General features: G+C 37.7%; 1 protein-coding gene across 5 annotated transcripts in view; it reads left to right on the top strand.

The window, feature by feature from the left end:
* Window positions 1–13,311, top strand: part of SLC8A3 (solute carrier family 8 member A3) — a 219,298-nt gene that overhangs the window by 185,068 nt on the left and 20,919 nt on the right. For 2 of the 5 annotated variants that reach the window (XM_074235838.1, XM_074235836.1), the window contains exon 3: window positions 8,705–8,811. The exons of 1 other annotated variant lie outside the window; for it this stretch is intronic. In XM_074235838.1, coding sequence (XP_074091939.1) covers window positions 8,705–8,811 — 107 coding nt within the window. Of the gene's footprint in view, window positions 1–8,704; window positions 8,812–11,054; window positions 11,159–13,311 lie in introns of all 5 variants that reach the window. 2 more of the 5 variants (XM_074235839.1, XM_074235837.1) reach the window with 1 other exon arrangement.

The following is a 13,311-nucleotide window of genomic DNA, read 5'->3' as shown; positions in this document are numbered from 1 at the left end:
TGAACTGAGTAATCTTGAACAGGGGTTGGATTGGATGATCTTTAAGGTTCTTTCCGGCTCTACAGCCATGATCCTCTGAAGTATTTATTCATTTACATAATCATTAGTGTTTCATAAGAGAAAGTTAATTTATGACTCTTGCTAAGAGTAAAATTCCCAAACTGAACTGAAGAATCTTAGAAGCGATCTATTCTACTTTCCATCTTAGGAAGGAATGCTTTCCATTTGGATATTATGGATGGTCATCCACAATCTGCTAGCATATTAGGAGCTTACCACTTTTGGTAGAGAACTCTAGAGCTTAGAAAAGTCTTTATTAAGCTAAAATCTGACAGCTTATAATTTCCATCTATTGATTCCACCTTCAAAAAACCAGAAAAATTCACTCCTTTTTCTGCATAACAGCTTAAAATAGTTGAATATAACAATCAAACCCAGTCTTCGTATTCTTCTTTCAGAAGCTCCATCCCTAGTAGGCTATGATTTTCAGGCTCCTCACCATGCTGGTTGCCTTTTGGATATCCTCCAATATACCCATTTCCTTCTTGAAATGAGGTGCCCATCTCTACTAAAAAAAACGACCATTTGACAGTCACAAAAAAATCAAAAACAAATTCAGAGAAATAAAAAAAATACACATCATTTACTGACCACCGCATAATACAAACTATTGTCAGCCTTTGGACGGAACAGATCGGGGTCTCCTAGTTCCCCTGTCCTCTCTGCAGGTTGTGCAGAAGTCTCCCGGCGATGAGTGGGGCCGCAGCCTGGATGCCACGGAAGCCGCCCTGGGCTCCGGCCAAGGGGATCCGCGGCTCTGCGACTTCCTGGAGAGCTACCACCTGGGCGAAGAGGTGAAACTGCTCAAACACCTGGGCGACTCCCCGACCACCCTGCGCCGCGTGCCTGGGACCGTAATTGTTCTAGAGGCTGAGCCTGACTAGGGGAGCGGCCCCCAGCCCCAAGAGAAGGGGCGGTGGGCACCCTAAATAAAGATTGCTCATTCCGTCAAAAAAAAAAAAGGAACTTGGAAGCAAAGTCAAACTTAAATGGAAACGAAATAATTTAATCCTAAAAACTGGTGGGTCAAAGAACAAGCCATGGAAACAATAGATAATTTCAGCAAACAAAATGACAACAATGAAGTCACATACCAAAATTTTTGGGATACTGCCAAAGCAGTCCTTCGGGGAATGTTTTTATCTCTAAACACTTTCAGCAATAAGAAAGAAAGAAATTAATAAATTGAACATGCAACACAAAAAAGAAAAACTAGAAAAGCATCAAAAAAAGCTTCTAACCAAACAATAATAGATATTCTGAAAATAAAAAACAGAGAAAAATTAAAAATGATAAAAATTGAATTTAGAAACTTTTCTGGGGATAGTAAATGAATAAAGTAGACAAATTTACTTAATCTGGTTAAAAATAAAAGGAAGAAAAAGTAAACTTCCAGTATTAGAAATGAAAATTAGAGACTATATAGCAAATGAAGACATGAAGGAAGTTATTAGAAACTTTTTTTTAATTATATGCCAAGACAGTTTATAACTAAAATGAAATAGATAGATTTTTATTTAAAAAACTACCCACAGAATAATAATAAACATATATTATTTAAATAACCTAATATCAGAAAAAGAAATTGAACAAATGCATAAGAACAAGAACATTTCCCCAAGTGATTAGTTAAGGATATAAACACTTTGAGGGAGCAGGGGTAGAGAGGTAATAGAGGGAGTGATAATGATATTACAAAAAGAAGAAAATAAAGAATAACATTAATCATTTATAAATGAGAGAAATTTAGAATGGTACATAGATAAGCAAGACAGTATTTAAATTTCCCAGTTAAATTTGAAACATTAAAAAAACCTCAAAATAGTGGAGTCATAGTTCTATATGCAGTGCTATTTTCCTTCTTTATATAAGGAAATAAGGATTTTTGTCATGTTTATAATAATCAAAGGGAAATTTTTAAATGGAAAATTTAATTTATTTTATAATTTAAATTTTATTTTTAATTTAGTTAAATTTTAAGCTTTAAATTCTTTAAAGTTTTAAAAAATATATTTATGGAATTGAACTCATACTCTAGATCCAGAGCACAGTGGGGTATGGGAAATCCCTAATAGCTATTATGTCTAGGAAGCTAAGATGCATTGTTGAGTACTAGGCCTGGAGTCAAGAAGTTGTTTTTTTTGTTTTTTTTTTTTGCAAGGCAAACGGGGTTAAGTGGCTTGCCCAAGGCCACACAGCTAGGTAATTGTTAAGTGTCTGAGACCGGATTTGAACCCAAGTACTCCTGACTCCAGGGCCGGTGCTTTATCCACTATGCCACCTAGCTGTCCCTCAAGAAGTTTTGAGTTCAAATTTGACCTCAGGTATTTATTTGCTGTGTGATCCCAGGAAAGTCAATTAACATCCGTTTCCTTATTTGTAAGACAGAGATAATAATAATAGTCCCCACTGCTTAGGCTTGTTGGGAGGATCAAGATAATAGCAAATCATGTATGGTACTGGTCCATACTTGGTGCTATATAAATGTAGAATTATTATTATTAATTCAATTTAAGTTTGCATTAACATTTTTAGTAGCTGTCTCACATACTACAAAGTTAATTGTGATGAAATTGTAAATACAAAGTAGCTGTTTCACATTAATATAAAGTCAGTAATACCTCTGGGAGAATTCCAGGGGTCCTTATGTCTCTATTCTCAAGAGAAAAAAACTATTGGTGCCTGTTTCAGAGATTCCCAAATCATAGCTAAGTAGACCCAGTGTAAGAACCTGAAACCATTCAGATTGCTTTACCAACATATGACATGAGTATAATAAAGCTCCCTTTCCTTGTTTTTTGAGGGTTGTTGGTCTTAAACATCAAGAATGTGAAGTCTAGAAGAAGAAATAGTAGATTAGGGTTTGAGGTTTCAGAAAGCACCAGGGGGGAAGCTCAAGGATTCATTATCCATACTTTATCACTGAATGCAGAATAAAGAAGATTTATGAACTCTGACCTGAAAAGAATGAAAATTTTAGGACTAGTGAACCCTTCTTGTCAATATAAAAAAGTTATACATGGGGTGGCTAGGTGGCACAGTGGATAAAGCACCGGTCCTGGAGTCAGGAGTACCTGGGTTCAAATCCGGTCTCAGACACTTAACAATTACCTAGCTGTGTGGCCTTGGGCAAGCCACTTAACCCCATTTGCCTTGCAAAAACCTAAAACAAAAAACAAAACAAAAAAGTTATACAGTAGAAATTAGAAGAGGGGAAGAAGTCATTAAGCTTGACCTAAGGCTTGGCCTTGGAGGTTTGAAAAACAGGAGTCATAGGGGTTAGTATGTTCCTTTTTTGATGTGGAGGTTTGGTTATCAAGATTCAATATCTAGAGATTCCTAACATTAAAAATTCTGAGTTGGAAAGTATCTCAGAGTTTATCTTGTCCAATTTCCATGGGAAACATACTTTTCATCTACATCATCTCTGACAAGGGATTGCCTCCAGTGATGGAAAAACTCACTATTTCATGACATAGCTTATGCTATTTTTGGATACCTTAGCTTTTAGACAGTAAGAAATAATATCAGCCTGAGGTTGTAATTTGAAAACAATGTGTTTTGAGAAAGTTGTTTTTACATGATCAGTGGTAATACCAAGATAAAGTAGAACTTGTTTTAAGAATTTAAAATGTGGGGTGGCTAGGTGCACAGTGGATAGAGCACCAGCCCTGGAGTCAGGAGTACCTGAGTTCAAATCCGTCTCAGACACTTAATAATTATCTAGCTGTGTGGCCTTGGGTAAACCACTTAACCCCATTGCCTTTCAAAAAAAAACCTTAAAAAAATAAAAATTAAATAAAAATTAGAACTTAACACTATATAATTTCAATATATACTGTAGAATAGGAAGAGGGAGAAACTGTCATTCTTTACAATGTAGAATTAGAATTTCTTTTCAAAGACAAAACAAATTCAACATGTAACTTTCAAAGCTGTCCTGCTTGTCTGTGATTCCTTCTGGCAGTCGTTTTGTTCTTCTCATTTTTGGAGGGATTCTACTCTTCCTTCTTTCTCCTTCTTATCTCTATTTACTCTTCTTCATTGAACAGAAAAGCGAAACAAATTTCCATATCAGTCGTGTCCAGAAATTAGTAGCTCATTCTGTATCTTGTGCCCATCACAGTTCTGTCAGGAGGTGGTTGCTGTGCATTTTGTGTGGCTCTTGTCCATGCCCTTCTATACTCTTGTCACAGAGTATCCACCCAGGTTTTTAGCATTCTTAATGATAAGGATACCAGTGGAGTACAATAGGCCTTCTAGCAACTGATGTCCTAGTTAATGATCTACTTACTAGCCTTCCATTTTACAACAGGACCAGTTCATCCTCATTATTGCTCATGTATTCCTTTGATAGCTTTCTTTACCTGGATTCTCTTTCATAATTCCCCATTTGCAGTGTTGCAGCCTGCTCCCACCTTGTCCCTCTCCACTGTACCTCAATTTCAATACCTCAAAAATATAAAGACTTGCTACTAGTAACAATAGCTGACATTTCTATAAGACTTTAAGGTTTATAAAGCACTTTACATGTATTAATTTTTTAACCTTAAATAATAAAACAGTTCTGAGTCTTGATTTTGCCATTATTATGGTTTACAACTCCAACAATTTATCACATTCCAACTAAGAAACTGAATTCCTCAACTAGATATGAGAATATTATTATATTGTCCTTTGGTTCTGGTTTAAATCCCATCTGCTTAATTCTGGGCTCAATTTTTGGGAAAGTTTTTGACAAATTGGGTTATGACTGGGATAGTGAAGGGACTGAAAACTATGCCACTTGAGGGAAATAGGGGATTTCAGCTTGAAGAAAAGAATTGGAGGGGACATGATAGCTATCATTTTTTTCTGCTTGATTCCAGAGATGAGACTTAGGTATTTCTAACATTTCCCTTATTGGTGGAAATTGTAAAGGAGATTTTGACTTGATTTAAGAAAAAACATTTTAGCAATTACTGATATCGAAAAACAGGGAGATCTTTCAGGAAAGAGTCATACCCATTGTCATAGAGAAAAGTCTTCTGGTACAAATTAGAATGGAAATCCTTTCCAATTCTAAGATTGTTTTCTTAATTTTTCTTTTTTTTATGATGTGCTGAAAACCACTTCCCTGTTCTTTTTTTGCTCTTTGGAACAATTGCAGAATAAAGTGGTTCTGTGAGCATTCACAATTATCTGTAGAAATTAACTCATGCACTTTTGAGAATAAATTTCAGAACCTCAGCAGGAGTATGTTTTCCTCACTGAAGGCTGTGACCTCCCAGTGATGAGAGTACTTTTTACAGACATGGTCTGATCTGAAAGGTAGTATGTCCCCAGCACAAGGGAATCTGCTGAGTTATGATCTAGCAAACATGGGTAAGCACTGAATTAATCCCATCTTGGCTACTCATGTCATTATGTCATAGGTGCTTCTCTTTTTCCCATGACCACAGCCAAATCTTGGGATCAAAACCTTGCATAGTCTGGCACTAGTTTCAACAGAAAGGATTGTAGTGGAGGTGTGAGCAGGCACTGGAAACCTCTGAAAGCACTCTTGGCTCTTAAGGTGCCAGAAATAAATTTAGGACCAACTGCTTAGAATACTTTGGCTCCAGGCACATTGCGTAAATAGCCAGAGATGGGAAGAGAAAGAGGCAATGGTGGCTGAATTGGGTATCAAGGTCCTAAAAATAGGATCAAATTTCAAACTTCCTTATTTCAGTTCAACTTTGAGATTAAAGGAGGGTTTATAGGTTAGAAATGACATGAAGAATTCAATGATATTCATGTGTGTATGTGATTTAGAAGACCACATAGTAACTGCTTCTCTGAGAAATATAGTATTTGGCAGGGAATACTGACTTGTCCCTCAGCTGATGGTGTCTAAGACCAAAGAAACCATCACGTTTAATTTGTGTCGATAGATTTCCTGTCCAGGTTGAGATTTATTTTTGCCTAAATTATAGATACAGTGTATGCTATATACAAAGATATTTATAATTAATTGTAGGTTAAAAACTCATGGAAAGTCATAGAAGCTAGAACATGTTTCTTATTGAATTCCACTTGTACTATAGGACTTTACTTGGGATTCTGAGCAGAAATGGGGGCTAGTTAAAGAATTCAGTGGGGCAGTGACTTAGCAAGCTTCTGAGAAAGATAGTATCTCAACTAATAGAGCAACATGACTATCTACTCCATCTATAGGTGGGGAAGGGGTATTTTACAACCTTACCAGGTAGTTTGAGGCAGCTGATAGCAGAGTGGCACTGGGTCTGTGGTCAAGAAGATTGGGTTCGAATTGGTCTCAGACATTTCCTAACCGTATGACCCTGGTCAAGTTGCTTAAACTCTATTTGCTTCAGTTTCTTCAACTATAAAATAGGGATAAGAGCATTTACTTTGCAGTTTTATGAGAATCAAATGAAATAATTGTAAAACAAAAGCATTTAGCCTGGTACATAGTGGATACTACATAAATGCTTATCCCCTTTCCCCTGAAAGTTAGATCTGAAGTCTAACTTAAATCTTTGAATGCAATTTAATCTCCAGTCTCTCATCTCTGTTTTCTAAAGCAATGGAAGCTAGATTTCCTAATTTTTCTCATAACAGAAGAATGTACAATAAAGGTCATACCATTTTAGGCACAGATTTTATTTAATCTAGTATTTTGACTTATAAAAAACAGTAGGGGGATATTTTTAGGAGAATATCATGACTGCCTGTCATCTTCAGCAATTAATGCCTTTTCCTAATTCTCAATGACTTGGGTTTTTTTTTTCCTTCTATGGATCTCTCTCTCTCTCTCTCTCTCTCTCTCTCTCTCTCTCTCTCTCTCTCTCTGCTGGTTCTCTATCCACTGTGCCACCTAGATGTCCCTATGGACTTCTCTTAAGACTGTCTTGAGGGGCCGCTAGGTGACGCAGTGGATAAAGCACCAGCCCTGGAGTCAGGAGTACCTGGGTTCCAATCTGTTCTTAGACACTTAATAATTACCTAGCTGTGTGGCCTTGGGCAAGCCACTTAACCCTATTTGCCTTGCAAAAATCTAAAAAAAAAAAGACTGTCTTGAAACTATTTCAGTTTCTTCTTTCTAAAGTCTTGCTTAAGGCTCATTAAGCCTTGAAGCTAAAGTTGAGTCCTTGAAGACTATGTCAATGGAGAACAAGGGTTGATTGGTCTTATCAAACTTGAAAGACTTTGAGTAAAGGTCAGGGATGTACTAGCTATCTGCCTTGGAACTAGGTGAGGTAAGTAAGTGGCCATAAGTTGGTGAACATTTCAATTACAGTGAGTTTAAAGCTCATCTATCAACATATCTGTAAAGAGGCTGCAATCTGCATCTATGGAGAGAATATTTACTACCAGAATCACATACCTATTACTGAAGTGGTTGATTCTCTTCAGCTTTACAAATTTACTATCCTTTACCTTTCATGACTTAAAAAATAGGGAAATTTTCTCTAGGATGACCAAATCCCAATTAGTGGTTGAGAGACCAACTTTCTTCTCTGTGGGAAGGAAGGTCAAAGGTCACATATCCTCAAAATGATGGTCTTTAAGGGTTCATAAGCCTCCTTTTGTGACTTCTTCCCAGGTTGAAGTTGCTCAAAAACTGACTAGTCAATATGTGTAAATCTTTGTTGATTAGAGTTTGGTTTTTTTGAAAAGTGAACATTGACTTTTCCTTTTGGGAATTTGACTTAAGGTAAACATCATAAGCAATGAGTGTTCAGGAAATAGACAACTAAGGGTCTTATACTGACTTGGAACATCTTGGTTGAACATAACTGTTGAATCACATCAGTCATTAAATATAATGATGTTAAAAATGTCAGAGAAATAGAATAGAAAGGACATTGGTACCATGATGGGTGAATAGAATTACATCAGGATTGGGAGAACACATTTCACTAAGAGGCATAATAGAGCTCTTAAATTTGTGCTTCATGGCTATTGTCTCAAACCTCTGCAAAGAGAGGACATTAACCCACCCAACCAAACTAACGTTGTTACCGCTATAGGAGAGTCCTGGATCTCTTTCAGATAGTTCACAATTCAAATAAATATTTATAAAACACCTACTGTGTACAAGGGATTATGGTAAGCAGTAGAGAGAGGTACAGAGACCTCTCCCCCCCGCCCCCCCCCAAGTAGTTCTTGCCTGAAAGGAATTTATATTTTATTAGTATTTTAAATAATTTTCTAGGTTTTTTAAAAAGACAAATGAAGAAATTAAATGGTCCCAAAACAAGTCTGACCTATAAACTCTTGATCTTCTACTCCCATCCTACCTTCTTTCCTAAGAAAGAGATTTCAGATAGAGCTTTAACCAACCATGTTTTTATTTTAGTTATCTACATGGAATTAAAGAGCTGTTTATAGTTTCTCTGGACTTAAAGACTGTGTATTCCTTGCAGATCCCTTTGAGATTTATAAAAACTGTAACTGGTTTCTTTTCAAATTCAGGTGTAGGAAAACCCTCAGCATATCCTCTTTGCCACTTGAATTATACAGTGGTTGAGTTAACTTTGACCTTCTGGTCTCATTTATTTTTCTTTCTTTCCTTTCTTTTAAAAAAACACTCTTGACCTCTCCTTCCCTGGTTAGCCTGCCCCACTACTGCCTGTTTATGATACTTTTTTTCCATCCACAGCAAAACAGTTCACATCAAGGTAATTGATGATGAGGAGTATGAGAAAAACAAGAATTACTTCATTGAACTGATGGGGCCCCGCATGGTGGATATGAGTTTACAGAAAGGTGTAGTACCCTGTCCTCCACACTAACATTAACCTTCTTTCTTCTTTCACCTCTTTTTTTTCCTCCTCTTTTCTTCTCACTCTTATTATCCACTTTCCCCTATTCTCTCTTCCTATTCTATCTGTTTCTTTCTCTGCTCAGTCCTTAACACTGCCATACACAGGTCAGCCTGTCACATGGAACCCATAAGGAATCTTTTCAGTGGTGCTTGCTTTCTTTGTGAAATTAGGGTGGGACCAAGGGAATGGGTAAAAAGAGAGAGAAAAGGAGACAGAGAAGACAGGAGGAAAGGAAATATTCTGATCAATATCACAATCTAAAAGGAATGTTTCTTACTTTTTTGTGTGTATGTGTATGTATGTGTGATGTTGACTCATTTGGCAATCTGATGATGCCTCTTCCATTCCTCAACCTTTTTTTCAAACAATATACTTGATAGTTGGGGAAGAAAAGGAAAAGAAAGGGATGCTATGCAGGACTATCCTCCCTCCTCCCTCTCCTTCCTTACTCCCCCCCTCCACTCCCTTACTCACTAGCTTGAACTCAATAAATGCTACTCATGAGTTCATTGGAAGCAAGTGACACCCATGAAATAATGTTTTTAAATGAAGAAAATAGAGAAAATTAGATTTAAAAAGAAATTAGATTTAAAAAAAATAAGCAAGGTCATAGACACCAGGTTAAAAACCCTTGATCTAAAAGGTGACAAGATAGGGAAAATACATAGGAATACGTGCAATAAAAACTCATAAACAAGCAAGCATCGTAGATAGTTGAGCACAGATATACAGAATCATCTATCTAGGTGATGATGTCTAGATTGTTGACATTCATCGGGGTCAAGTGCTCCTTACAACAGCAACAAAAAAGCAAACCTATACAATTTTTCTGAAAAGAGGTGGGAAACCAGTTCGGCAGATATTACCTAAAGATTCAGATTTATGAAATGCTCAAGTCCTCTCAAACACTTGGGCCATTTCAACCTCAATGTGAGCAGCTAAAAATAACTATGAGGATATGTGGCTGCTTGTGTATATATGTGTATCTATATGTGCATGTGTCTGTCACTCTGTGTGTGTATATATGTTTGTGTGTGTGTGTGTATGTGTGTGTGTGTGTGTATTATGTGCATGTATTTTAAAGGAACAATGCTGCAATGGAAGCCACCTAGCTATGTGCCAGTAGGTTTACAGCAGTTATTGTCACTGAAAATTCCTACCTCTGGCTTTTCTTTTCTTTTTTCTTTCTTTTTTTTTTTAAAGAAACTATACTTTGTAGAGCTCACCAGAGACAGAAAACTATCCTCCCCTGTATCAAGATAAATCAGGTCAACAAGCAGTTATTAGTCATTTGTTATATGTTAGGTATTGTGTAGGCACTGGGGTTATTTTTTTTTTCCATGGTGACTAATATAGTAGAGTTAGTTTTGGGACACAGCACCACTTATATTCATATAATTATTTAATAGATATTATATATATAATCATATACTTAATAGGTATTTAGGATTCAATTTACATAATTCTGCTATACAGGCAACTTTTAAATGGTATGCCCATTGCAATTGTCAAAGGGCAAAATGTTGAAGGACATATCTTTTCTATCACAGAGTTCTGAAATAGGAAAAAAAGATATGGCATACAGTCATCTTAGAGTCTGAGACAGTATAGGAAGACTTGCTTCTCTCTTTCCCTCTCTCTTTCTCCATCTCCCTTATGTTTAGATCTTTATGAAAGATGGGAATTAGGCTCATGGGAGGTAAATTATTGCCTTGGCTATATTGCCCAATCTTGGCTGACAGTCAACTGACAGGGTGCCATCAATACCATGTGATGCCAGATGGAATGTGTGTGGCAGAAAATACCTCCCACTAACCATCAGCAGGGACTAAATCTTCTCCTGTTCTTCTCCTACCCCTTTCCTCCCTCTGCCCTCCTACCTGTCATTCCTGCCTCCTCCAACTCCCTTCCCCACTCACCTGTAAGAATTACAACTGAGATGCTAAGAAAAACAGAGACCAATTATTATGATGATTATTTTTAGAATGACAACTAAAAAAACCCCAAACCTACAAAAAAAGCCAAAACCAACAACAGCAACAAAAACCACCATAATCCTGCCAATGGCCGTGGCGGGATGGGGCTGCATGTGATGAAAGCAATGGGTACTATATTGCAGAATGCACTCGAGGAGACCAGCCAACCAACCCACTATATATACTGTCTCTCTTGTTGTCCCTACAGGAAAACCGTAAGGGTTAAAATAGTAGATGAGGAGGAATACGAAAGGCAAGAGAATTTCTTCATTGCCCTTGGTGAACCGAAATGGATGGAACGTGGAATATCAGGTGTGAGATTCATAAAAAGAAAGAAAGAAATTTTTAAAAATGAAAATCTTAAAAAACAAAAAAAAGCAAATGAAATAGCTTTATTCTTCTCCCCTTTTTCCTCCCTTCTCCTTCCTCTTTTAGACCAATGGACTTTTTTTATTCTTTACTTGTCCTGTATTCTCGCTCTCACCCTGTTTCGGTATCATCTCTGCCTTTTTAGCCTTAGCTTATTTCCAGTCCTCCTTTTCCACCTTCTGTGCAGCTGCAGCAGCCCCAATTTATGATTAATCCCCCTCCTCCTTTAGTTTTCTTTCCTTTGTGTTTCTGATGTTGCATTCTTCCTTCCCTTCCCCCACTCCTCAATCTCTTTTGCAAACTCCTTGGTGGGTGGGGAAGAGAAGGAAAAGAAAGGGATGCTCTGCATGTCTGTCCTCCCTCCCTCCCCACCCTCACCCACTAGCCTGGATTGAATGCTGCTCATGAGTTCTTTGGAAGTAGGTCTGGGCTGGGCTGGGGGTTTGGGTGGGTGAGGGAAGGAGTAGCCCAGCTCTCAGGGTTTGTTATGAGGATGCTTTGATGGGTTTTTTTTTTTTTTTGCTGCATTCCACCCCCTCAAATGAGTGCTCAGCAGGCTAACCACATGTTCCCTTTTCCTTGGATTGAGGTAAGTGTGCCTGCTTGCCTATGTTTCATAGATGGTGAAACAAGGCAAAGAATAGAGATGCTACCTGCTGAATGCCAGGCAAAGGAGGTAGCTAGGAATCTGGAAGCCCCAGCTATGTTTCTACCTACCAGATGGTATCAATACTTATTGGTTATTTTGGTAATAAAAGTGTCCCCTTAGTGATAAAGCTTTGTCCTCCTTTCTCACCATCCTCCCATCATTTTCCAAGATCCAGATGTGACCAAAGCATGAAAATTTCATATTTATTGGATCTCTTAGCAAAGTCTAATGGAAGGCCTAGCTTCTTTTAGGATTGGCTTATTTTCCGGAGGGTGAGTTTTCTAGATGGAGAGGAAGATATGGGCATCATAACTTTTAATTGTCTTTGCCTGAGGAGCAGGCATATGAAGACACTTTCAGGCATTTATAGTTTCTGTACTCCTCCTTCTAACACAGGTAAAGTGATTTCTTCTTCTAAGTCTGGTCAGCTTAGAAATAGGATTTTTGCTGATAAGCAGTGAGACAATGTAGAGTATACTGCTGACCCACTGGCATCAAGAAAATGAAACTACATGCTGAATGGAAAGAAGGATGGCTTTTGTAAAAGGCAGGGGGACTATGGGAGGCCACTGTTTTGGAAGTCTGGGGAGAAATTAAAGTGATAACAGAATGTACAAACTCCAGGACAGTGGGTATGGTTTCATTTTTGGAATAGTCCAGGTGGGTCCAGGCATCTCTTCAAGAATGATAAGGTTTGAGGAGCCCCGTTTAACAGAGGAGCCACAGAAAATATATTTGTAATCAAGAGTCATTGTAGAAGGATTCTATTCCCCTGGAATAAAGGAGTGAGTCAATATTGAATGGTACCTTTCTCTTTCCAAGAGACTCAGAAAGAATGCAAGAAATCCCCCTACAAACCCCTATCTTAGGACTATCAGTGCTCTTGCCTTACTTCATGGTCTTAATGTGCTGCTTTTTCAAAGGTGACCTTAGCTTCACTTTGTACCTGTAGATTTTATATAACTTGTAAGCCTTTCTAGCCAACATCCATTTTCAATTCTTCCCTTCCCTATTCCTGTCACTTGAGCTATAATTCTTAACTTGACCTAGCAATCCCACCAGAAAGAAGAATGTGTAGAGTATGGAGAGTATGGAGAGTATGGAGAGTATGGAATATGGAGAAATTCTTATTTTCATTGCTTCCCATTCAAGATTGTATAGCATCTTAGCTTTCTTCTGAAAAAATTTCTCAGCAATAGTCTGAGTATACTGCCCTAGCTGGCTGTTCTGTTGGACACTTTTCCCCAGCATTGTCATGAAAACACCATGGTTGTCAGAAGGACCGCCATTCCCCTCCTCCAATCTCCAGAATGGAAGTTTATGTTAAGATTTGGTACATCTTCAGCCCTAAGGCCTTTGGAAGCTGCTTCCCTTTATTTTAACAGTCAAAAAACTGCATAGGTAAAAATGAAAATGTCTCAATAATTCTTGTCAGACAGTTGGCAGG

Source organism: Macrotis lagotis, chromosome 4, assembly GCF_037893015.1.
Source record: "Macrotis lagotis isolate mMagLag1 chromosome 4, bilby.v1.9.chrom.fasta, whole genome shotgun sequence".
In the NCBI taxonomy this organism is placed as follows: Eukaryota; Metazoa; Chordata; class Mammalia; order Peramelemorphia; family Peramelidae; genus Macrotis; species Macrotis lagotis.
The sequence above is the reverse complement of the archived record's forward strand: the minus strand, read 5'-3'. Positions and strand labels throughout refer to the sequence as shown.